This window comes from Chiloscyllium punctatum, chromosome 20, assembly GCF_047496795.1.
Source record: "Chiloscyllium punctatum isolate Juve2018m chromosome 20, sChiPun1.3, whole genome shotgun sequence".
NCBI lineage: Eukaryota > Metazoa > Chordata > Chondrichthyes > Orectolobiformes > Hemiscylliidae > Chiloscyllium > Chiloscyllium punctatum.
The window spans coordinates 88,963,321-88,990,644 of record NC_092758.1 but is presented as its reverse complement, the minus strand read 5'-3'; the positions used below and the strand labels follow the sequence as shown (position 1 = coordinate 88,990,644).

General features: G+C 42.7%; 1 protein-coding gene across 2 annotated transcripts in view; it reads left to right on the top strand.

The window, feature by feature from the left end:
- Nucleotides 1–629: 629 nt before the first annotated feature.
- Nucleotides 630–27,324, top strand: part of LOC140492254 (shootin-1-like) — a 109,556-nt gene continuing 82,861 nt past the window's right edge. For both annotated transcript variants that reach the window (XM_072591185.1, XM_072591184.1), the window contains exons 1-2: nucleotides 630–799; nucleotides 18,084–18,144. In XM_072591185.1, the coding sequence (XP_072447286.1) occupies nucleotides 716–799; nucleotides 18,084–18,144 (145 nt within the window). In that variant the 5' untranslated portion in view covers nucleotides 630–715. The remainder of the gene's footprint in view (nucleotides 800–18,083; nucleotides 18,145–27,324) is intronic.

The window sequence follows — 27,324 nt, the reverse complement described above, 5'->3', positions numbered from 1 at the left end:
TAACCAGTATTCTGTACAGCAGCAACATGACCTCCCAACTCCTGTACTCAATACTCTGACCAATAAAGGAAAGCATACCAAACGCCTTCTTCACTATCCTATCTACAAAGCGATTCTTCCATGAACCTTAAATCAACAATATAATAAACTCCGGTTTAGTAGAATTGTTGCAGTTTTGGTTTTAAAAATCATGATATTATTGAGAAAACAAAAGCTGACGTTGACATGTGACAAAAGTGTGAACCTGGAACTGTGTAAGAAAATGTTGTCTTTACAAAGTATTAATTTCTGAAAATGGCTGAACATGTCAGTGACCTCTGTTTTATGTGGGTGGGGGGAATTATCCAGTGAGGAGGCATCAGGGTACCCACAGCAGCTGTCGGGTAGATTATATAATGTATCTGTTGTACAATGCAGGGAGAGACTGATTAATGTCTTTGAATGGTGCTCATTATTAGAAATGGGGGAGGGAGCTCCTGTTCCGAATATGTCGGTGTGCAATCCTCAAGGAATCCCAAGGGATGGTGTGTATGGAGGGAGGGGCGGGGTGGGGGGGGGGGTGCTTGAGTGGGAGGGAGCCAGTTTTTCTGACAGTCTCAGCTATTATCAAATAGCAGAGTGGGAGAAAGTGCTGATGCACTAGACATGCTCAGTCTGCTCGCTGCTGTCTCATGCAGCTGCTGGCTACAGTCTGTTCTGGTGGTGTCTCGCTATCATGCTACCTTGCCCCTCCACCCCAGCTATCAGTGAGGAACAGGAGCAGGGAGAAGAGAATGAAACGGGGAAAATGAAAGTGGAGGTAGGTGGAAATGAAATGTCTGCCTCTTTAGCTTCCAACAATGGGATTACATACAGCTTGATACCTTGAAGACATCAGCCTACAATCATATAAAAATATTCTGCTAGTATAATAATTACTGCATGCAGTAATGCTTTCATAAAGTGATGGTATCTGATTACTGATATGTTAAGTGTAGAATATATTAATATTTATTGTCCCACCTGGTCTTTACATTACACCTTGACAATGAAAGGCAGCTTATCTTAACCCCTTTCAACTAATATTGCATGAAATGTCTATAATTGTCAGCTTTTGCATATTGAAAATCAAAAAAAAATTGACAAATGTTCACATTTTGAAGCACTGAGTGTTCTTGCAGCTCAGTAACAGGGACAGATTGAGTTACCTCGGAAGGTTGATTAGGTGTGTATCAGGGAGTTGGCTATCTGCCTGACTTGCTGGCTAGTCTCTTGTCTCTCTGGCAAGTGTTGAATGTAGAGGACAGACTGGCTGCTTTATAGAGAGTCACTGCAAACAGCCCAGGACATAATACAAACATGTAATATACAGGTTCCGCACCATTTGAGGGTGGGGTGGGGTGGGAAGAATATATGCAGGAAGCTATGAATAGGGAAAGGGAGGAAGCTAAACAGATTTGTAATTCAGGAACAAAAAGAAATTACCAGACATCGGGTCTATGAGTAAACCCCTGAGATGGAAATGTTTTCATGAAATAATGCAAAATAAGTGATCAGAATAAAAGATGCTTTTGAAAAAAAAAGGACAGGGGTTTCTTTATTGTTGTGCTCTGTGTTCTTGTAATAGGAGGAGACTGAAGGCATAAAGAGCAGCTACACAGTGACATTCTGTTGAATGATTATTTGAAGAATATGTTTATACCTGTGGTGGAAAGGGAAGGAAAACGCATTCTCTGTCCATACAAATTAAAAGGAGTGGTGGGGCTCCTCATGATCCTCTTGATCATTGCACCAAATGCATCCTTTAGTTTTTTTTTCCTCCTTTTTCCAAGTTCATGGCCAGCCTTACAGGTTACAATACAAAGGGAGCTGCTTCTATAACTGGAGGCTGGAGACCGATGTAGTGAAACCATCAGCTACATGCTGCTGATTATCAGTGCTGGGAGCAACGGGGCCACTGTTTGTTAATCAGGCTATGGGATACCGTGCTGGCTGATCAACAATTAATACTTTGCTCTTGGTCCTTTTCATGTTTCAAATTCATATAAAGGCATGGACACACAGCTTGGGCTCTTGTCTTATTGTAACCATTCTACATTGCTTAGTTTGGAGTTTCTTTCAAGCTATTGAATGGAATTTGCAGGTCGTTCACCTTGGAAGGTCTTTGCCATAGATTCCCAACAGTGTGGAAGCAGGCCTTTCAGCCCATTGAGTCCACAGCACCCCACCAGAGAGCATCCCACCCAGACACAACTCCCTACCCTGTTGCCCTGCATTTTACATCCAATCTGCACATCCCTGGACACTACAGGCAATTTCCTATGGTCAATCCACACTGGCCTGCATATCTTTGGGCTGTGGGAGGAACCCACGCAGAGGCGGGGAGAATGTGCAACCTCCACACAGACAGTAGACCGAGGCTGGAATCAAACCTGGGTCCCTGGCGCTGTGAGGCAGCAGTGGCTCAGTGCTGCCTCACAGCTTAACTCTTAATCCAGAGACTGAAGTAACATTTTGGGGACCTGGCTTCAAATCCCACGATGTCAGTTGGTGGAGTTTGAATTTTATAAAAGTGCAGAATTAAGAGTCTAATGATGACCATGAAAATGTTGAGTGTCTGGATCACTCATGTCCTTTCGGGAAGGAAACTGCCATCCTTACCTGATCTGGCCTATATGTGACTCCAGACCCACAGCAATGGGGTTGACGCTTAACTGCCATGTGGGGAAGGTCAGAAGTCACATGACACCACCAATCAGGTAGTTCTTAGGTAATATTTCTCAAGTAATGTCATCTGTCCTTCAAAGTTGCAACGTTGATTGTGACCAGCCACTGGAGATGCTTTCCACAGAGGGAAAGTTGCTGAATGACAGTGGCTAAAGATATAAGAAATCACGCTGCCCCTTCGTCATGTTAAGTGAAGGAGCAGCAATCCGAAATCTTGTGATTTTGAATAAAGCTGTTGGACTATAACCTGGTGTTGTGTGACTTCTGACCTTGCCCACCCCAGTCCAACACTGGCACCTCCACATCATGCTTTGTGGGGAATGAGGAATTGGCAATACATACTGGCCTACCTAGCAACGCTAATGTCATGTAAATGAAAAAGAAACATTGACTCTTTCTGCTGTTGACAAATTTTAGAAAGACTAAAATAAAAGTTGACTGAACAATCATTACAAAGTTAGCACATCATTATAGCTCTCTGTACAACTTTAGAAGGGACACAAAGGACCCAACCATAATGAGAGCATGAAGATAGAAATGAGTGGAATTTTATGGAGAACATCAGAATACAGGGACAAAGTTCCCAAAATTTTGAGACAAATCCCAAAAGATACCTCAATAACATCATAATTTTCACCAAAGCACATGGTAAAGGATAAAGAAATGACAGATCTAAAGGAAGAGAATTGAACCCAAGGTTTAGGTGTGAGCTTGAAGGCAACTGTGAGAATAGCCCAATAGTGAAACTCCTGGTTGAAGAAGAGGATTTTGAGGCTATAGTGAGCTGTTTGAGATAAACGCTTCCAGCACTGTTCCACACTTTCACTGTCATTGCATCAAAACCCTGGAACTCCCTCCCTCGCTTACACAATACATGGGGGCAGCGATATAAGGAAGGGACTTATCACAACCTTCTCAAAGGCCATCAGAGCTGGGCCATAAATGCTTGCCTTGCCAGCGATGCTCACATACCATGGAGAAACAAAAAAAACATCTCTTTTATACAAATGTCTGTATTGCTCAGAGACAACGATAATAAGCACATCTCTATTAACTTTATGTTACTAAATTTTATAACGACATTCCAACTCTGTCTTATATCTTTAACCAGCAACTTCCCCTCTGTCTAAAGCACCTCCAGTGGCTGGTCACAATCAACGTTGCAACTTAGAAGGACAGATTACATTACCTGAGAAATATTACCTGAGAACTACTTGAGTATTTAGCATCACTGCCTCACGGTGCCAGGGACCCGAGTTTGATTCCATCCTTGGGCGACAGTCTATGTGGAGTTTACACCTTCTTCCGGGTGCTCTGGTTTCTTCCCACAGTCCAAAGATATGCAGGTGAAGTGGTTTGGCCATGGGAAAGACAGGGATAGGGTGGGGCACTCTTTGGAGAGTTGAATGGCCTACTTCTACACTGTTTCACAGAATAGACATCATTTCAGTGAGCTATTACCAGAATACTCTCTTTGAAAACATTCTGTATCCATCAGATGTTAATAGGAGCATTTAGTTAAAACCCAAAATGAACCTCATTTATGACTCTAAGTTTAACCGACATGATCATTCAAACAGGGTACTGGGTTTCTGACTATGCTCTGCTATAGAAACTTATCTTTGAACATAACTCTATTTCTATAAACTAAAACATTATCTATAATGACTTCTACTCCTGGAAAGACCCTCAAGAGCTTTAAGCATTTGACTTTGTCATTTTTTTCAATCTGAACCTTTCAGAGTATTGAAGGCTATCAACAGGCACGCTGATTTATCTTTCTTAATTTGTCTGAACTCTGTTCAATATTTAGTAAGGAGAAATGTGACAATACATTTAGCTGTTGGTGGTGAATAGTGAAAACTCGTAATTGCTCATTTGAAATCCTTAGAATGAGCTGAGCTTGTTCAACTTTCCGGTGATCGCCATCCTGATCCTGTCCTTGTGGGTATTTTAGTTGCAGCTAGCTCATGGTTGTGGTCTGCTGACGTCACATCTGATCCCGATTTCTAACCCCGTATTCCTGCCAGCACTAAGACCACCTTCCAGACAGTGTGTCTGTGTCAGCTCAGTTATGCATTTGTTACCTGTTGTCTCGACTTTTCCAGCACACGCTTAGCTGCTTTCCCATTCTGTGGCCTGTGTTAATTTGGGGTCATCAAAAACAGTACAGCCTACGACTTAACAAATACCTTACGTCACCACCCCCCCCACCCCCCACCCCAACAGACCCTGCCCCCAAACCACATCCAGGTGTTTAATACTTCCATTCTTGTTCCTAAAGCCCTCCACCTGTCTAATCTGCTCCAACGCTGTAACCTCCTGGGATTATTGTGTTTCTCCAATTCTCACCTCTTACACTTTCCTGATTAGTATTGCTCCACCATTGGTACCTGCACCGTCAGTCCCTCGCTCTGGAATTCTTTCCCTAAACCTCACTGCCTTTCCAACTCTCCTCCTCCTTAATGACACATTTTTCAAACATATCTCTTTGACTAAGCTTTTTGTCATAGAGTCATAGAGATGGAAACAGACCCCTTGGCCCAACTCGTCCACGTCGAATTCATCTCACCTAATATCTATGTAGATGGTTCAGCATCATACTTTGTTTATCATCCTCCCATAAGAACCTTGGTGATTTCATTGCATTAAACGTACCATGTAGATTTACGTTGTTGTACTGCACTATACCGTGGGACAATTTTTCAATGCTAGTCAGAACCTGGAACCTGGATGAGTTCTGTGCCCTGACCCTACACCCAATCTGTGACACTTCTGTGACTGAATCTTTATACGGAAATGGCTTAGGTGACCAGGAGGTGAATGGGATGCACCGACTGCTTCCAGTCAAAGGTAGGTAGCAGCCATATTGGGGACTGCCAGTGTCTTACTGATATTAGCCAGCAGTTCTGGAGAAGACTGTAGAGGAGGTGCAGCAGCCTCACAGGGCAAGGTAAGGAACAGCGATTCCGCCAGTGAATCCCACAGATTCGTTTTCAAGACAACTGCAGAGGAATAGATATGGGTTAAACAGCAAACCTGAGAGTTGTGCACTCACATGCTGTCTGGGTTCAACAGAAAACTCTTGAAGACACGTGTACATACAGGACTCTGAACAAGCTCTTTAAACTGTGAATTGGTGATAAGCAGCTTTCGTGTTCCCTTTTGCCCAATGGCCCTTTCAAAATTCAAAACTCCTCCCAATTCAAGGGATGCAGTTTTCAGAGCCCACTTGACAGGCCCTGACTTCCTGATCCTGGTGAAAGTTCCTACTTATTGCTTCAAAGTCCACCATGGCAAATTAGAAGTTGAAACTTGAATCCTTGTTTGAAAACAAAACTCACTGATGTCCTAAAGGGAAGATTATCTATTACCTCTACCCGGTCTGATCTATACATGACTCCAGTTCCAAACTGTAGGAAGGATTCTTAATGTACTTGGGACAGCTAGAAATGAGTCATAAATTTTACCTTGAAGGAAATGCAGAGAAGATTTATGAGAATGGTCCCAGAGATGAACCAATTCAATTAAGAGTTAAGAGACTAGGGAAGTTTGAATTGTTTTCCCCGAGAGAAAAGAATATTGGAGGCGGGGGAGGTGAAAGCAAAATACTGTTGCTGCTGGAAATCTGAAACAAACAAGAAAATGCTGGAGAAATTCAACAGGTTCTGCAGCATCTGTGGAGAGAGATTGTGAAGGGCTTTGCTCGAGTAAACCAAGGGAAACTGTTCCCACTGGCAAGATGGTTAGCAATCAAAGGAGAAAGATTTTAAATAACTGACAAATAGTGCATACTGTGCAGAAATTGAATGATCTGGGAATGTACTGTCTGAAATAGAATCTAATAAATTACAACTGTAATTGTCCAAAAGGAAAAGTGGATATATATTTAGAAAGGAGAAGAAAAGGACATGGCCATGGAGAAAGATCAAGGAAGTTGAATAAAGTGAAAACTCTTTTTAAAGAGTTGAGTGAGACACAGTGGACCTTCTGTGTCTACTATTGCACAATTCTCCCCGACTTGCTGTCTGCATTGACTCACAGGAGACTGATTTCTGTTGTAGCTAATTCTATGGAGCTACCTGTGCTTGTTTCCCATTCAGATTACATCAATGTGCTGACAACCTTCTTGTAAGTACTTTGTCAAATAACCCATTGTTAATAGTATTGTACATTATAGTGCATTAAAGTCCCAACACTGCAGCTTACAACAATTACTGAACTCAAAGGCGTTAGAACATCTTTCGCTCTGAGGTAAAGCCCATGTTTGGATCTGACTCATAGAGTCATAGAGTCATAGAGATATACAGCATGGAAACAGACCCTTCGGTCCAACCCGTCCATGCTGACCAGATACCCCAACCTAATCTAGTCCCACCTGTCAGCACCCGGCCCATATCCCTCCAAATTCCTCCTATTCATATACCCATACAAATGCCTTTTAAATGTTATAATTGTACCAGCCTCCACCACTTCCTCTGGCAGCTCATTCCATACATGTACCACCCTCTGTGTGAAAACGTTGCCCCTTAGGTCTCTTTTATATCTTTCCCCTCTCACCCTAAACCTATGCTGTCTAGTTCTGGACTCCCCGACCCCAGGGAAAAGACTTTGTCTATTTATCCTATCCATGCCCCTCATAATTTTGTAAACCTCTATAAGGTCACCCCTCAGCCTCTGATGCTCCAGGGAAAACAGCCCCAGCCTGTTCAGCCTCTCCCTGTAGCTCAGATCCTCCAACCCTGGCAACATCCTTGTAGATCTTTTCTGAACCCTTTCAAGTTTCACAACATCTTTCTGATAGGAAGGAGATCAGAATTGCACGCAATATTCCAACAGTAGCCTAACCAATGTCCTGTTAAGCCGCAACATGACCTTTCAACTCCTGTACTCAATACTCTGACCAATGAAGGAAAGCATAACCACCTTCTTCACTATCCTATCTACCTGCGACTCCACTTTCAAGGAGCTATGTACTTGCACTCCAAGGTCTCTTTGTTCAGCAACACTCCCTAGGACCTTACCATTAAGTGTATAAGTCCTGCTAAGATTTGCTTTCTCAAAATGCAGCACCTCGCATTTATCTGTATTAAATTCCATCTGCCACTTCTCAGCCCATTGGCCCATCTGGTCCAGATCCTGTTGTAATCTGAGGTAACCCTCTTCGGTGTCGATTACACTTCCAATTTTGGTGAAATCTGCAAACTTACTAACTGTACCTCTTATGCTCGCATCCAAATCATTTAGGTAGATGACAAAAAGTAGAGGGCCCAGCACCGATCCTTGTAGCACTCCACTGGTCACAGGCCTCCAGTCTGAAAAACAACCCTCCACCACCACCCTCTGTCTTCTACCTTTGAACCAGTTCTGTATCCAAATGGCTAGTTCTCCCTGTATTCCATGAGATCTAACCTTGCTAATCAGTCTCCCGTGGGGAACCTTGTCGAACGCCTTACTGAAGTCCATATAGATCACATCTACTGCTCTGCTCTCATCAACCTTCTTTGTTACTTCTTCACAAAACTCAATCAAGTTTGTGAGACATGATTTCCCATGCACAAAGCCATGTTGACTATTCCGAATCAGTCCTTGCCTTTCCAAATACATGTACATCCTGTCCCTCAGGATTCCCTCCAACAACTTGCCCACCACCGAGGTCAGGCTCACCGGTCTATAGTTCCCTGGCTTCTCTTTACCGCCCTTCTTAAAATGTGGCACCACGTTTGCCAACCTCCAGTCTTCCAGAACCTCACCTGTGACTATCGATGATACAAATATCTCAGCAAGAGGCCCAACAATCACTTCTCTAGCTTCCCATAGAGTTCTCGGATATACCTGATCAGGCCCTGGGGATTTATCCACCTTCAACCATTTCAAGGCATCCAGCACTTCGTCCTCTGTAATCTGGACATTTTGCAAGATGTCACCATCTATTTCCCTACAGTCTATACCTTCCATATGCTTTTCCACAGTAAATACTGATGCAAAATATTCATTTAGTATCTCCCCCATTCTCCTTTTCTGTTATCGCAGTTTACAAAGAAAATGGCAAAATAAATTTAATTTGGTTCTTCTTCTTTAGAGATGGAGTTTGTCTGGTTTTCCCATAGCTTCAAGGAAGTTGCAAATAACTGTGCAGCCTGCCTATGTTATAATCATCCGAAAACAATACCAGAAAATAGATTTTCATATTCACCACCATTTCAAGTGGCATGTGGTTGTAAGTGGTCATCAATGATTAAAGATGTTCAATATAAAAATATTTGACAAAGTTTTTTTTCAATTAACATTAGTTTGCATCTCATCCCTTTTCATTCCTCTTAAGGGTTGGTCAGACCCCTTTTCATGAAGACAGTAGTTACTATCGTAATGTGGGCTTTTCTAGGGACACATAATATCTACTCTTATTTCTAACCATCCATAAAACTTGGTGACATGTTAGTTAATTTGTGTAACTCATCTACATCCAGGGTGAGAGACGGCCCAAGTCAGTATATCGTTTGGGGAATTTGGAGGCACCATGGGAATTCGGTGATAGCTTGCTTTTTTTCTTGTTAAAAAAGAAAAATTGAAGCACAGAATTGGGGGGCCCAGTATAAAAGAGTGACATCATGATAAATCATAAGCTGATCTGTTGGTTAGAGCTACCAATTTGACAATCTATTATAAGTTACTTTCAGATAAAAGATAAACAGGGAAAATATTTACAGGCTACAAGCTAAAAGACCAGTGTGAAATTATTACAAATAAAATCAAGACCAAGTAATTAAAATAGAGCTGCTGGGCCAGGCGATGTGTTGTATCTGCATGATGTGGGAACTGGTGGAGTCCATTGTGGATCACAGTGGGCACATTTGCAGTAAGTGCTGGTTGCTTAAGGAACTCTGGCTCAGTGTTGATGGGCTGGAGTTTGAGTTTCGAACAATGCAACGGTGAGGGGGAGGAGGAGAGTTACCTGGCTGCTGTGGTTCAGGAGACAGTCACACCCCTTTAGACTAACCAACTCAAATTCAATCAATGGTCAGGGGCAAGAAGATGTCGACTATGAGAGATCCAGGAGGTAGTGCTGAAGGAGCCTCAGCCCTTGAATTTGTCTAACAGGTTTGAGATTCTTACTCCTTGTGTGGAGGAGAGCAGGGGTTGTAGGGAGGATGAGCAAACTGACCATAGTACTGTGATGTAAGGAGCCATTCAAGAGAGGAGAGAACAGAGATATGTAGCTGTAATTGGAGATAGTATAGTCAGGGGACTAGACCCTGTTGTCTGTGACTAGGATTGAGAATCCTGAAGGCTGTATTACCTACCTGATGCCTGGGTTCAGGATATCTCATCGGGACTGCAGAGGAACTTGGAGTGGGAGGGGAAGATCCAGTTGACGTGGACAATGTAGGTACCAATGATATAGGTACAAAGAGGAAGAGGTTCTGCTGAGGGAATATGAGCAGCTTGGGGCTAAATTGAAAGGCAGAACCAAAAAGACTACGATCTGTGGATTACTACCTGAGCCATGAGCCAAGTGGATCACAGTAGCCAGGATTAAAGAGGTAAACATGGGACTCAAAGATTGATGTTGGAGAAACACCATGGGACATTGGCATCTGCAACTTGGGCAATTTAGCACAGCCAATCCACCTGGCCTGAAACTCTCTTACCCATAGGGAGAAACTCACACAGAGAGAATGTGCAAACACCCTACAGACAAGGGTGGATTTGAACCTGGAACCCTGGTGTTGTGAGGCAGCAGTGTTAAACACTGAGCCACCACAGTGCCCATATTGATCAAATAATCAATGAATAGAGATCCAGGGTTTATAAGAACGCCTCTGATATCTCCTTGAGGAAGGCTCAAACTTATCACTGCTGAGTCTTGACTTCAGAGTTGCTTCCATGAGATTTACCCCAGTGGGTATAAGGTAGACACTGATTAATTACATCACTCACATGCCTCATAGGAGCAGAGTGTTGTCTGGCTGATCATCTCAGTGAAGCTATATTGTGAGCAAAAGTTCTCAGGAGAAAATGTTCCAGGAGTTGATCATAGTGAAAGGGAGGTGTCGTAGGAGGGGAGAGGTTGGAGGATCAGATGTTGACTACAACCTTGTTCCTTGTAACACACACTGGAGTCATATTTTCTCCCTTCCTGCTGAACAACAACACAGGAGGAACTGTTCAGATCCAGCAGAATTCCTCTGGGAATACCTGCAGCAAACAGGACCTGTTGTGTGGGGTTGAATCATTAGCGTGCTCAAAGGGATATGATCAAGGTGGTCACCACTTCATTCCCATTACACATCCGTGCAACCATGGATGTCACCCAGAGAGTTAGAGGGCAGAGCTTTGCTCTCACTTTTGACTGCACTTGACCAGTGGTAAGACTGTGCTACAGTTTCTTCTGCATCCTCCAGGTGGAGGCAAACAATAGAAATATCACCAGAATCTCACCTCAACCCCCACAAAATACATTCGCAACTGATTCTGACCTAATGATATCAGAAAGGCTCACAGGATCTCCGCTGGGCTCACTTGTCCCGATCGAGCGAAGAGAGATAAAATAATGGTTGCCCTCTTCTCAACCTGTCTCTGAATGTAACAAGTTTTTGTTGAAAGGATTTGCATCCAATTTGCTGACTTTTAAATTGTTTAAATGCTATGACTGTAAAGATCACAATCAGACTGGTTTCCCTTGAGTTTTTTTTAAAAATAAGGGTAGTATATATTGCACTTAAACCCAATCTGATAAAAGAAAGCAAAGAAAATAGTCCAACTTTCACACAAAACCATTTACAGGGCAACTTCAACTATCCAAAAGACATGGGCAGGGGGTATTTTGTTCGGATAATCAAATGTTCGGATAATGCAGTCTACCCAAGCATCAGGACCTTGAGCTCTTGTTTGGATAATCTGAAATTTGGATAATAGATGTAGTAAGGCATTTGACAAGGTTCCCCACGGGAGACTGGACAACAAGGTTAGATCTCATGGAATACAGGAAGAACTAGCCATTTGGATACAGAACTGGCTCAAAGGTGGAAGACAGAGATTGGTGGTGGAGGGTTGTTTTTCAGACTGGAGGCCTGTGACCAGTGGAGTGCCACAAGGATCGGTGCTGGGTCCACTACATTTCGTCATTTACATAAATGATTTGAATGCGAGCATAAGAGGTACATTTAGTAAGTTTGCTGACGACACCAAAATTGGAGGTGTAGTGGACAGCGAAGAGGGTTACCTCAGTTTACTACAGGACCATGATCAGATGGGCCAATGGGCTGAGAAGTGGCAGATGGAGTTTAATTTAGATAAATGCGAGGTGCTGCATTTTGGGAAAGCAAATCTTAGCAGGACTTATACACTTAATGGTAAGGTCCTAGGGAGTGTTGTTGAACAAAGAGACCTTGGAGTGCAGGTTCATAGCTCCTTGAAAGTGGAGTCGCAGGTAGATAGGATAGTGAAGAAGGTGTTTGGTATGCTTTCCTTTATTGGTCAGAGTATTGAGTACAGGAGTTGGAAGGTCATGTTGCGGCTGTACAGGGCATTGGTCAGGCCACTGTTGGAATATTGTCTGCAATTCTGGTCTCCTTCCTATTAGAAAGATGTTGTGGAACTTACAAGTATTCAGAAACGATTTACAAGGCTGTTGCCAGGGTTGGAGGATTTGAGCAATAGGAGAGGTTGAATAGGCTGGGGCTGTTTTCCCTGGAGCGTCGGAGGCTGAGGGGTGACCTTATAGAAGTTTATAAAATCATGAGGGGCATGGATAGGATAAATAGACAAAGTCTTTTCCCTGGGGTTGGGGAGTCCAGCACTAGAGGGCATAGGTTTAGGGTGAGAGGGGAAAGCTATAAAAGAGATCTAAGGGGCAACTTTTTCACACAGAGGGTGGTACGTGAATGGAATGAGCTGCCAGAGGAAGTGTTGGAGGCTGATACAATTGCAACATTTAAAAGGCATCTGGATGGGTATATGAATAGGAAGGGTTGAGAGGGATATGGGCCAAATGCTGGCAGGTGGGACTAGATTGGGTTGGGATATCTGGTCGGCATGGACAAGTTGGACCAAAGGGTCTGTTTTCGTGCTGTACATCTCTATGACTCTATGTTCCTCTGTAAAGGCCACTCAAATTGACACACACTCACATGCATACACAGCTACGCATGCTCACTCTCTCTCTCTTACACACTCATTCACATACACAAACGTGTGCACAAAGAACACACACCAGCTTCAGTATAATTGTCTCATTTTTGAATTACATTCAAAATTAGGTTTAGCCTGAATGATTGACATCTGCTGCATTTGAAAAGGGAGGAGAGGAATAGGTGGACAGTTCCCTGCAAATCATAATGTTGCTAATTGCTGTCCAGTACCATGCCTTCTCCTTCATGTCATGTCAAATTGGGCAAGTTTCAGTTTGAATAAAATGAAGGTTTGTTTATGGAATGTGACATTTGTTGTAACAATAAACGAGTGTGTTGGGAGAGTTTGAAATACAACAAAACTCTTGTGTGATGTATTGTCAGCACCGTAGATTGTGTGTGTGAATTTTGAGGTAGTTATGCAGACGGTCAATTAAGCATCAGATTTTCACAAAACACTTTGTTGGCAAATTTATATTCGAAATGGAATTGTATTGATATTTCTAAAAAAAAACACATTGAATTCCCAAATCATTGAATGAGATGAATCCAGCCTTGGCAATTGTTATTACTAAATGGAGATAAAATTGTTATGCACTAATTCAAGGCTATTTATAAACTCCTTGATGTCAATTAAGGACAGTTTCCTGTTCTCCTTCTTCCATCCTCCCTTAAAATATGTTTCTCTCTACTATGTTTCCATACCAACGATTATAGATAGAAAGAGGAAAGAGGTTCTGATGAGGGGATGTCAGCAGTTAGCAGCTATGTTGAAAAGAGTCAAGATTAGAGTGGTGCTGGAAAAGCACAGCAGGTCAGGCAGCATCCGAGGAGCAGGAGAATTGCCATTTTGGGCAAAGCCCTTCGTCTGGAATGAGGCCTCATTCCTGATAAAGGGTTTTTGCCCGAAACGTCGATTTTCCCGCTCCTCGGATGCTGCCTGACCTGCTGTGCTTCTCCAGCACCACTCTAATCTTGACTCTGATCTCCAGCATCTGCAGTCCTCACTTTTGACTAGCTAAGTTGAAAAGCAAAATGAGAAAGATAATAATCTCTGGATTGCTTTCTGAGCCATGAGCTCTGACGAAGAGTCACCTATTCTCAAAATATTAGCGTGCTCTTTCTCCATGGATGCTGCCTGACCTGCTGTGATCTTCAGCATTTTTTGTTCTCAGTACAGGTTCCAGCATCTGAAGTAATTTGCTTCCACGTGAGTTAATTAAAATGGGTCAACTAGATTAAAGAGTTAACTGTGTGACTCAAAGATTGCTGTGGGAGAAACCGGTTTGAATTCATGGGACATTGGGAACGGGAGTGGAGGAATGAACTCCGCCTAACTCATGCTGGGAGCAGAGTCCTGGTGAATCACGTAACTAGGGATTGCTGGTTAGGAATGGAGCTGTTTGTTATCAGAAAATTAAAGGAAGGGACAGAATATCAAGGAACCACAAAGGTGGAGGGAAACTCGATAATAGAACAAACGTTTAGGCCTTGTACCTCAATGCAGGAAGCATTCCAAATAAAGTAGACAAAAGGATGGAGCAAATCGAGGTAATAAATATGATATCATAGCCATTACAGAAACATGGTTCTAAGGAGATCAAAACAAGGAACTCAACATTCAGAAAGATTTGATCTTTTGGAGAGGGGAGAGAGATGGGAAAGGTGGTGCGATTTAGCAAAGATGAAATGAAGATAGTTGTGAGAAATGATATCGAGTCATACAGACCCTTCGGTCCACGTCGACCACGTTTCCCAAACTAACCTGGTCCCACCTGCCTGCTCCTGGCCCATATCCCTCCAAACCTTTCCTATTCAGGTATTTATCCAAATGTCTTTTAAATACTGTAACTGTACCCACATCCTCCACTTCCTCTGACAGTTCATTCCACACACGAACCACCCTCTGTGTAAAAGAAATTGTCCCTCAGGTCCTTTTTAAAACTTTGAAGCCAGATTTATAGATAGCATTTATAGGTCTTGGTTTCTTAAAGTGGGTGATGTCATTTCCATTTTTTTTCAAGGGAAGGTAGATAAGATCTATAAATATATAAATTTATAAATAGGGAGGCAGGACATACCACCAGCGCTTCACTGGAGACTCTCACTGATGAGGTTACCTAGTCATGGTGATGAAACGTTTGAAAACAAACCTTCAAGCTCAGCGAGCTAACTTATATACTTATCATCAACCTGAGCTACAAACCTTCTCAAAAATCACTAATGGGCTCTTATTTCAAGGTGGGGGGGTGGGGGTTTGGAGTATAAGAGTAGGGAAATCTTACTGTAACTGGATAAAGTGCTGGGAGATCACACCGAGAGAACTGAGAGCAGTTTTGTCCCTTATTTAAGGGGAGAGATCATTTCATTGGAGGCAGTTCAGAGAAGCTTCACTGGGATGATCCTGGTATGGAGGGATTGTCTTAAGAGCAAAGGCTAAGCAGGCTGGAAGTCTACTCACTGGAGTTGAGAAGAATGTGAGGTGATCTCATTGAAACATATCAAGCGTAAAGGGATACCAAGTTAAGAATGAGCTGAGGAGGAAATTCTTCTCTCAGAGGGTTGGGTGCCTTTGGAACTCCTGGCCACAGAGAGCTGTAGGGGCTGAGTCCTTGTATATATTTAAGGCTGACAGAGATAAATTGTCGATCAGTAGAGGAATCATGGGTTACGGAAAATGGGCAGGGACGTGGATGTGAAGAGTATTCCATGATCCTATTGTACGGTGGAGCAGGCTTGAGGGGCTGAACAGCCTCCTTCTGTTCCTGTTCCTTACAGTCTTATCATCTTATGGAGTCAAATACCAATATTTCCTGTTTCCTTGCCTAACTGTTCATTATTCATGGTAAGCCATGAAGGTATCGTCATGGTTTTTGACTGGACATAACATTATAGATAGGACTGCTCCTGTCAATTCATCTACATCAACATAAATTTCAGAGTCAAAACCATAAGAGGGAAGGGTTCAACCATAATAAACTGGGGAATTCTTGCATTTACATAACGCCTTTCATGGCAAATGGTTTTCTGAAAGCACTTTGATGTCAATTAAATCCTATTGAGATGTATTCACTGTTTTAATATACAAAATGCAACCAGATCATTTACACACATCAACATTCCCCAAGCAGTAATTAGTAATGTAGGCTGAGAGATGTAGGTTGGTCCAGAACACAAAGCAACTCCCCCGTTTAGATTAGATTAGATTAGATTCCCTACAGTGTGGAAACAGGCCCTTCGGCCCAACAAGTCCACACTGATCCTCCGAAGAGCAACCCACCCAGACCCATTTCTCTGCATTTACCCCTGACTAATGCACCTAACACTACGGGCAATTTAGCACAGTCAATTCACCTGACCTGCACATCTTTGGACTGTGGGAGGAATCCCGAGCAACTGAAGGAAACTGACACAGACACAAGGAGAATGTGTAAACTCCACACAGACAGTTGCCCGAGAGGGAATTGAACCCGGGTCCCTGGTGCTGTGAGGCAGCAATGCTAGTGCTGTGGGACTTTTTAGTGTCTACCTGAGATAACAGATGGAGCCTTTATTTGATGCCTCATCCCAGGCCACTGCACAGAAGGTCAGCATAGATTACAGATATTTTGAATCAAGCTGTTCAGAACATGCTATGACACATTTCTGGAGTGGGTTGGACTTGAAACCAGGCCTCTTGGCTCAGAGGCTGGGACACCTCACCACAAGAGTTCTCAGCCTGGATTATACCTTTAAATTAATGGATGAGATCATTAACCCATAACCTTCTGATTTTAATGTCATCCCTGAGGCTGACACTTCAGCAGCCTTGTAGCACCCAGACTGAGGTCATTTAAACCAATTCGTTATTCCTGGGATGGACTGCTTTGTGTGACTTGGCTACTCACTACATAACCTTTGCTAAGATACCACAAAAGGCTCTAGAAAGTGAATGGAAATTAGTAGCAATAGAACTCACCAAGTGGTAACATTTCCTGCTTAATCCAACTCCACAGCATTTCCAACACAGTTTTCATGATGTAGTCACCTATCTGCAGCAATCGCCAGCACACGCTTCCAAGCTGTTGGCTAGGTTACCAAGCACCTGAAGAAATTGACAGCTGCACAGCTGATCTTGTAGTTACGACCACCTGGAAGGGTTCAGGCACTTATTTCAGGCATATGTCCCATGGCAGAGCCCTTACCAATTTGGAGACAGTGAGGTCTGCAGATGCTGGAGATCAGAGTTGAGAGTGTGTTACTGGAAAAGCACAGCAGGTCAGGCAGCATCCGAGAAGCAGGAAAATTGACATTTCGGGCCAGAGCCCTTCATCAGAAACATCGATTTTTCTGCTCCTCGAATGACTGAACATACACTATGCTCCATGTTTTATATCTTTATCACAGTTGCAGTATAATCCAGTATCTAGGTCAGCCAGGCAGGATCAAATGCTATCAATCATTATGGATTTCCTAAGGTTTACGCAGGTTGTTGAGAAATGCTGCTTTGACTTTTGTCTTTAAGAAGTTATATGATCAGGTAAGTGTCGATGCACTGAAAAATATCTAGGTGTAAACTGTGTAGTTTAACTTATATGTAATAATGAAGCCATGTGGCTGGGTGTATCTCTAATCTAACTGGTTTGGATGTTTCCGAGACATCTCTGAGTTCCAAGCTAACAGCGTGAGTATCCTGAGGCAGTGTGAATGTTAGAGGGTGTAGGCACCAAACAATTAAAGTCATCACTTCCTACCTGAAATGGCTTTGTTACACACAATGTATTTGCCAACATCTCCCAAGGTTCTCTTGGTGCTGAGATACCATAAACTGTTCACTCAGCTCCATATGAGCAGGCCACACAGGTAGAAAAACTGAAGTCACATGTGCACACAGCAACAGTATTCACAGCTCAATGACAAACCCATAAACGCATGATATTTAATCTGGACCAAATCCATGCATGCAACATGCAAGTACCTAGGCTTTACAAAGAAACAGCAATTATGCTATAGAACTTGTACCTCAAATAAAGAAGCTTGCTTGGTAGACCAGGATTGTCATTCTTCATACTGGAAGGATTGGAATTGTGTAAGCGTCCATTTTGACCACTCCCCACATACCTCCTTCTGCCTAGATTGGGTCATCAGAGACAGGCTATGTTCTACTTGCATAACACAAAGGCTGTTTGAAACTGGACAGTGCTTACAGTCAATTTGATTAGTTTACTGGTCACTGAAGCACCAACTTTTTTTCTTTATCTTTAGTGCAAACGACTGGCTCGTGAGCGAGATGAGGCTGAGAGGCAGCTGAAACAGATCAAGCGAGGTGGGTCTATTTCTCTTCCTATATTCACCATTCTTTAACTCATTTGCAGAGAATGGAAACATTACATTGAACAGCCACTCTGCTGTGGTAGAACGAGAATTATCTCAGAGCTTGGGATAATAAGGCAGTCTAATTTACAAGGGAAATTGTTCATTTTCCAGCTATTGGTGACAATGTCGCAACATGACTTTGTAATAAGCTGTTCATGTACAGTGCATGCACAGTACTACTGACATGGGCAGCCCTGGTTAGAGTTGTACCATTGGGTTGATATTTTACACTTAAGAAAAAAGGCTCGATTTAATTAACAGCAGATGTTCATCCATGTTCTCAGAATTTTGTACGTTAGGAACCACCCAATCCTGTAATCTTCAAGAAAGTTGAATTATTTTGCCTTGCACTAGCATTGACTTGTTTAATGGCAGCATACCACCTTGTTAATATTCACTGGTGGTACAGAACTCAAAATTATTCATGTTATCCCTCCTGGCAGTGAAGGACTGAGAGGTGAAACTTCTGACTTAAGAAGCTGTATTATTTCAAAATGTAATAAAATATTAACTTGGACCATAAAATGTCAAGGAGAAAGTGAGGACTGCAGATGCTGGAAATCAGAATTGAAAAGTGTGGCACTGGAAAAGCACAGCAGGTCAGGCAGCATCCGAGGAACAAGAGAGTCAACGTTTCAGGCATAAGCCGTTCATCAGGAATGTGCGTGGGGAGAGGGGTAAGGGGGCTGAGGGATAAATAGGAGGGTGGGGCTCGGGGGGAGGTAGCTGGGAAGGTGACAGGTAGATGCAGGTAAGTGGTAATGGTGATAGGTTGGAGCGAAGGGTGGAGCGGATAGGTGGGAAGGAAGATGAACAAGTGAGACAGTTCAAGAGGGCGGTGCCAAGTTAGAGAGATAGATCTGGGATGAGGTGGGGGGAAGGGAGATTCAGAAACTAGTGAAGTTGATGTTGATGCCATGTGGTTGGAGGGTCCCAAAGTGGAAGATGAGGCATTCTTCCTGCATTTGTCGGGTGGCTTGGATTTGGAGGTGGAGGAGACCCAGGACTTGCATGTCCTTGATGGAGTGGGAGGCGGAGTTGAAGTGGTTGGCCACAGAGTGATGGAGTTGTTTGGTGCATGTGTCCCAGAGAGGTTCCCTGAAACGCTCCAGGAGTTGGTGTCCTGTCTTCCCGATGTGAAGGAGACCACATCGAGTGCAATGGACACAGTGGATAAGGTGTTTGGAGGTGCAGGAAAATCTCTGCTGGATGTGGAAGGATCCTTTGGGGCCTTGGATGGAGGTGAGAAAATGTCAACAGTGTTATCTTTTCTGGTCACCCTGCAATAGGAAGAATACCACTAAATCAGAGAGGGTTCAGAAAATATTTACCAGATGTTGTCTGGAATGGAGGGTTTGACTTATAAAAATAAGCTGTGACTTTTTCGCTGGAGCGTAGGAGGTTGAGGGGTGATCTTTGTAGAGGCTTATAAAATGATGAGTGGCATTGATCAGGTGAATGACAAGGGTCTCTTCCCTAGGATGGGGAAGTTCAAAGCTAGGGAGCATATTTTCAAGGGGAATAGGCAAAGTTTTCAAAAGGACACAATGGGCAATTTTCTTAGATAGAAAATGGTTCATGTTTGGAATGAACTGCCAGAGGAAGTGGTGGATGCAGGTACAATTACAATATCTAAAATATCTAAAAGACATTTGGATAAATTCATGAGTAGGAAATGTTCGGAGGGATTGGGCCAAATTCAAGCAAATGGGACTGGTTTAGTTTCCAAACATATTTTGCATGGACTTATTAGACTGAAGAGTCTGGTTCCATGCTGTATGAATCTATAACTCAATGGCTCTATTACAATGCCAAAGATTTAAATTTGCAATGCATTAACTTACCTTAAACTTTACCACTAAATATTAAAAACAAAAATAGAGATTGCTGGAAAAGCTCAACAGGTCTGGCAGCGTTTGTGGAGAAAAAACAGAGTTAATATTTCGAGTTGAGTGAACCTTCCTCAGAACTGGGAGATGGAAAGGATTGCAGATGATAGAGAGGTTAGAATATAACTTCCTCAGAACTCCTGAACATTAATGCTCTCTAACAGTCTATCGATTGTTATTAAAGGACAAATTGATTAATTTGCTGTGCTATTACTCATCAACGACCTCTTGATATAGAATCCCTCCAACCTTACCATTTACTGCCTACATTTCAAAACTGAACAAAGACATTGAGTTTCTGGAGGGATTTTCCTGACAACTTGCTACTTCTACAAAGCTCTCATTGATTTCAGTCAAAACTGAGATTTGGACAATAAGGAAACCCTTAATGAAATTAATTTTCTTATTATGTTCCAGTGCAGGAAAGGCCATTGTGACAAATGCTGTCACTTTAAAAATGTTATTTTACCCTTTTGTTTCAAGAGAGCTGGTAAAGTCAGAAACTGAAGAGTTAAGGGAGTAGCAGCTTAACAATGGAAGGGGAGTGGTCAGTTCTCCCAGTTCAGGTTTTTAACTTTGTCAAGCCCAGTCCAACACAGGCACTTCCCCATCAGGATTTCTAGGGTTTTTTTGCTGCAGCAGTCACACGATATTGGAGTTCAGGGGAGTTACAAGCTTCTGTAAAGGATTCCTCTGACTCTCTGAACTTTCTCTCTGGATGTTGTTCTCTCCTGCTTGTGGGAATCTGTGTTTACAAGACTAGATGGGATTGATGTTCTTAAGGAGGAGGTGTGAAAATAGATAAATCCCCTGGGCGGGATGAGATTTATCCATGGATTCTCTGGAAAGCCAGGGAGGAGATTGCAGAGCCTTTGGCTTTGATCTTTATGTCATCATTGTCTACAGGAATAGTGCCAGAAGACTGGAGGATAGGGCGGCACGGTGGCATAGTGGTTAGCACTGCTGCCTCACAGCACCAGAGACCTGGGTTCAATTCCCACCTCAGGCGACTGACTGTGTGGAGTTTGCACATTCTCCCCGTGTCTGAGTGGGTTTCCTCCGGGTGCTCCGGTTTCCTCCACAGTCCAAAGATGTGCAGGTCAGGTGAATTGGTCATGCTAAATTGCCCGTAGTGTTAGGTTAGGGGTATGGGTGGGTTGCGCTTCGGCGGGGCGGTGTGGACTTGTTGGGCTGAAGGGCCTGTTTCCACACTGTAAGTAATCTAATCTAATCTAAATGTTGTCCCTTTGTTCAAGAAGGGGAGTAGAGTCAACCCTTTAATTACAGATTGTGGGTAAAGTGTTGGAAAGGGTTATGAGAGATAGGATTTATAATAATCTTGATAGGAATAAATTGATTAGGAATAGTCAGCATGGTTTGTGAAAGGTAGGTCATGCCTCACAAACCTTATTGAGTCCAAACAGATGGATGAGGGTAAAGCCATTGATGTGGCGTATATGGATTTCAGTCAGGTGTTTAATAAGATTCTACGCAGTAGGCTATTGCACCAAATACAGGGGCATGGGATTGAGAGTGATTTAGTGCTTTGGATCAGAAATTGGCAGCTGAAAGATGACAGAGGTTGGTGGTTGATGGGAAATGTTCATCCTAGAGTTCAGTTACTAGTTGTGACCCACAGGGATCTGTTTTGGGACCACTGCTGTTTGTCATTTTCGTAAATGATCTGGATGAGGGCATAGAAGGATGGGTTAATAAATTTGCGGATAACACTAATGTTGGTGGAGTTGTGGATAGTGATGAAGAATGTTGTAGGTTCCAGAGGGACATGGATATGCTGCAGAGCTAGACTGACAAGTGGCAACTGGAGTTTAATGCAGAAAAGTGTGAGGTGATTGACTTTGGATGGAGTAACAGGAATGTAGATTACTGGGCAAATGGTAAGATTCTTGGTGGTGTAGATGAGTGAGAGATCTCAGTGTCATATACATAGATCCCTCAAAATTGCCACCCAGGTTGATAGGGTTGTTAAGAAGGCATACAGTGTGTTAGCTTTTATTAGTAGAGGGATCGAGTTTTGGATCCATGAGGTCATGTTGCAGCTGTACAAAACTCTGGTGCAGCCACACTTGGAGTATTGCACGCAATTCTGGTCACCGCATTATAGGTAGGATGTGGAATCTTTGGAAAGGGTTCAGAGGAGATTTACTAGGATGTTGACTGGTATGGAGGGAAGGTCTTACAAGGTAAGGCTGAGGGACTTGATACTGTTTTCATTGGAGATAAGAAGGTTGAGAGGTGATTTCATTGAGACATACAAGATAATCAGAGGGTTAGATAGAGTGGACAGTGAGAGCCTTTTTCCAAGAATGGTGATGGCTAGCACAAGGGGGCATAGCTTTAAATTGAGGGGTGATAGATATAGGACAGATGTCAGAGGTAGTTTCTTTACTCAGAGAGTAGTAGGGATATGGAATGCACTGTCTGCAACAGTAGAAGACTTGCCAACTTTAAGGACATTTAAATGGTCATTGGATAGGCATATGGATGAGAATGGAATAGTGCAGGTTAGATGGGCTTCAGGTTGGTTTCACAGGTCAGCGCAACATTGAGGGCTGAAGGGCCTGTAAAGAGCTGGAATGTTCTATGTTCTATGAATTTACCTTTCTGCCAAGGGGTATCTTTATGGGATGTTACTAGGTTAGAACAGTTAGTTAGTAATTGTTATTGAATCAAGTTGGTTAAATCTTCCAATAGTTAAGTTATTCTAAATTCCATTTTCTTTTGTTCGTATTTCAACCCGCAGTGTTTAAATAAATTCTGTTTTGCTTAAAGCCGAGTGGTTTGACCAGCTGCATCATACCTGGAATATCCACAACAGATCTGCCCTTAAAATAAGGAAAAGTTAGGGTCTGGGCTCCCTTCTTAAAGTATTTTGAGGGGGATCTGGCCTGGTCCATAACACCAATTAAAATATCAAGTCAGCATCAGAATTCTCCTTCACAAGAACCGCTTTAACCAATCCTATTTTCCTGTGCTCTCTCTTTACTCTTTGATATTTTTCTTTGACACCACACTATTACATTTTAAATAATGGATGAACTGAAAGCACTGCATTAATATAAATACAGGATAAAATGTGGATCCTGCATAACAATGTTCAGATGCCTCGGAGGCTTGGTTGTATGTTCAATGCATATGTGATATTGACTACCTCTCAGCTGTGTAGCTGTGAACAAATAGTGTAGGAAAACCCTGTGGTTTCTCACAGGCAGGCAGGGAAGGGGACATTACTTTACCCCGTCTGTGAAGTTAAAAATGTTTGCTTCATCAGAATCCCAATCCGATCGATTCATTGGGAACAATCTGCTTTCCTTCTTGAGATGTGATTGTCTCCACTTGCATTTCATGCAATGACGATTTTGTCCAAGGAAATATCATGTATTGGAACGGAAAAGGAAGTTTATTTCATTGGAAAGTTGACTGAAATATTATTATTGCTAAAAATGGAGAGCAGAAGGAAAATTAGGTAAATGTTAATCAGATCTCTTTACAACACTTTGATAGACTGTGTTTGTTTAAAAATTGTGCCATAGTCCATAGTGAATGCCTTACTACTGAGAAAGTTTTAAAAATAACGACCATTTGCTCTGATGTTGTACCATCATTTCTGCAGAATTGTGTAATCCGCTGTATTTAGGTATTTTACCTCAATGATATATTTCCTCAATGATTTCTGCTACAGTTATGAAAAGTCAGATGACCCTCCAATTAAACTCCCCCCCACCCCACCCCATGTGTGTTAATGCCCCAGAGAACTATTGGCACATTGGCTGCAACAATGCTTGCTATGGACATTAATTTTGATTGTGAGTTGATTTATTGTTGTCGCATGTACCTAAGTATGGTGAAAAGTTTTGTTTTGCATGCAGTATAGACAGATCATACAATATAAGCACATATAGATGTTCATAGAATCCCTAGAGTATGACTGCAGGGCATTCAACCCTTTGAGTCCCAAGAGCATCTCACCCAATCCCTGTAAACTCATAATCCCATTGGCTAATCCATACATCCCTGTACACTATGGACAATTTAGCATGGCCAATCCACTGTAACAGACACATCTTTGGACTGTGGGAAAGAAACTGGAGCACCTGGAGGAAACCCACACAGGTAGAACATGCAAGCTCCACACAGTCACCTGAGGGTAGAATCAAACCTCAGCACTTTGAAGCAACAATGCTAACCACTGAGCCACCATGCAACCCCTAGACCATAGGGCAATTGAACAGAGCAAGGAATGCAAATTTACAGCTGCACAGGAGGTGTACAAAAGCAAGACCAACCTGAGATCTGAAATTTGAGAGCTCTATTCAGCAGTCTAATAACAGCCTGGAAGAAGCTGTTCTTGAACCTGCATTATAAAGTGTCCCCGTCAGAACCGTACCTGAGAATCTGCATTTATTTTGTCCTATGCCCTTGATAGCACATGGTGTTTAATAGCATGCCCAACTGCTAATGAAGTGGGATGAATAAGTTACATTGTTTGTTATCAGTGCAATTGCATTAATGCGATGGAGCGCGGAACAGGCAGAAGTATATTATGGTGCAACGTGAATAGACTGGAGGTCAATTTATCCTTGTTGAAAACAATGATAAAACATTCCACAAAATCAGAAATTATAATCTTAGGAAACCAGAACAGGAGAAGACCAAAACAGACAATACCTAAATGGATCAGCAAATTTGAGTTATCAAACTCAGGTTGGGTGATATAAGATTCATTCTCCCAGCTCATAAATAAGTTATTTACACAGGTTTTTAATATTAGAGTAACTGTATTAAAGAAGGGAGTGTTTCATTATTTTAGTGAATAATTCAGCTCTGAATGTCAATAATTCAGTACTGATCGCTTTGTTAGGAACATCTTGTGTTACTCACAGACTTCTACAGGTTTTCATGTCATTATTTGGAAATAATTCACATTGGTGACGATAAGACATTTTTTATTTTCCATTATGGTTATATTTTTCCTACTCCTTTTGTGGGGGCTTTTCACCCTCGCTTGTAACTACAAGCCATGCAGCCACACTGTATCCTCTATCTGAATAAGTTCTGGGTGTCCAATACTAATGTTCCTTTCTTCAGAGGAGGAGTTGTTGGATGATAGGCTGCCCATTCTCTGCATTAAGACCAATCCAGTAGTGGAAATGACCATCTGAGCACTTGGATGTTATTGGGACAGGAGGGTTTGAGTGATAAGGAGAGGCTGGATAGACCAGGACTTTTCTCGCTGAAGTGTAGGAGGTTGAAGGGTGACCTCACAGAGATTTTAAAAATCATGAGGGGCATCGATAAGGCAAATAGCAAAGGTCTTTTCTCTAGGGTAGGGGAGTTCAAAACTAGAGGGCATATTTTTAAGGTGACAGGGGAAAGATTTAAAAAGGACATGAGGGGCAGCTTTTTCACATAGAGTCTGGTTCATTTGTGGAATGATCTGCCAGAGGAATTAGTAGATGCAGGTACAGTTACAACATTTAAGAGACATTTGGATGTTACTTGAATATGAAAGGTTTAAAGGGGCATGGGCCAAATGCAGGCAAGTGGAACTAGTTTAGTTTGGGGAAATTTGGTCAGCATGGATGAGTTGGACTGAAGGGTCTGTTTCCATTCTGTTTGCCCTATGACTCAATTCTAAATGTTGGGTCTACAATTCACAACAAGATTAATAAAAATCAAGTGCTCTATTTCTTTCTTCAGATAGCTGTAGATGTTGAGTAATTTCAGAATTAAAAATCACACCACACCAGGTTATAATTGGAAGCACTAGCTTTCGGAGTGCTGCTCCTTCATCAGGTAATTGTGGAGCACACATCATGAGTAATTTCAGGTGTTTTTCAGACTGCTTTCTATAGAGTTTTGGTTCACTAACAGTAACAGCCCATTCTTATGGTCTGCTATGGTTGTTCTTTAAAGCTTTCTTCACCTGTAATAACAAAAGGGAACCTTGAGATAGAATCAATAACCATTATGAAGTTAACTGCATGCACCAGGTCATTTCAAACTGAATTAAAAACCGATAGAACTGTGGATGCTGTAAATCAGAAACAAAAACAGAAATTGCTAGAAAAGCTCAGCAGGTCTGGCAGCATCTGTGAAGGGAAAGTAGAGTTAATATTTCAGATCCAGTGACCCTTAGAACTGATGGTAGTAAGGAAAATGTCGGTTTATTGCAGAAGGTAGGTTGGGGGGAGTTGGTAAGGAGTAAATGATGGGTGCGGATAGAGCCCAAAGAGAGAGAAGAATAGTTGGACAGACAAAGGATTCGATAACGACCTGGCTGGGAGGATGAATAACTGTTAATTGGGACTGTTAGTGGCAACAATAGATCGTGTGTAATGACAATCTATGTAATAAGGTGAAAACAATGACTGCAGATGCTGGAAACCAAATTAGTGGATGTGCAAGTAAAACTTTGATGGATGTGGAAGGCTCCTTTAGGGCCTTGGGTAGAGGTGAGGGAGGAGGTGTGGGCGCAGGTTTTACAGTTCCTGTGGTGGCAGGGGAAAGTGCCAGGATTGGAGGGTGGGTTGTTTGGGGGCGTGGACCTGACCAGGTAGTCGCGGAGGGAACGGTCTTTGCGGAAGGAGGAAAGGGGTTGGGAGGGAAATATATCCCTGGTGGTGGGGTCTGTTTGGAGGTGGCAGAAATGTCGGCGGATGATTTGGTTTATGCGAAGGTTGGTAGGGTGGAAGGTGAGCACCAGGGGCGTTCTGTCCTTGTTACGGTTGGAGGGGTGGGGTCTGAGGGCGGAGGTGCAGGATGTAGACGAGATGCGTTGGAGGGCATCTTTAACCACATGGGAAGGGAAATTGCAGTCTCTAAAGAAGGAGGCCATCTGGTGTGTTCTGTGGTGGAACTGGTCCTCCTGGGAGCAGATCCGGTGGAGGTGGAGGAATTGGGAATACGGGATGGGCACACGTATGGGCCCCAGCTATGCCTGTCTCTTTGTTGGCTACGTAGAGCAGTTGATCTTCCATAATTACACCGGCACCACTCCCCACCTCTTCTTCCGCTACATTGATGACTGCATTGGCGCCACCTCGTGCTCCCGCGAGGAGGTTGAGCAATTCATCAACTTCACCAACACATTCCACCCTGACCTTAAATTTACCTGGACCATCTCTGACACCTCCCTCCCCTTCCTGGACCTCTCCATCTCCATTAATGATGACCGGATTGACACTGACATTTTTTACAAACCCACCGACTCCCACAGC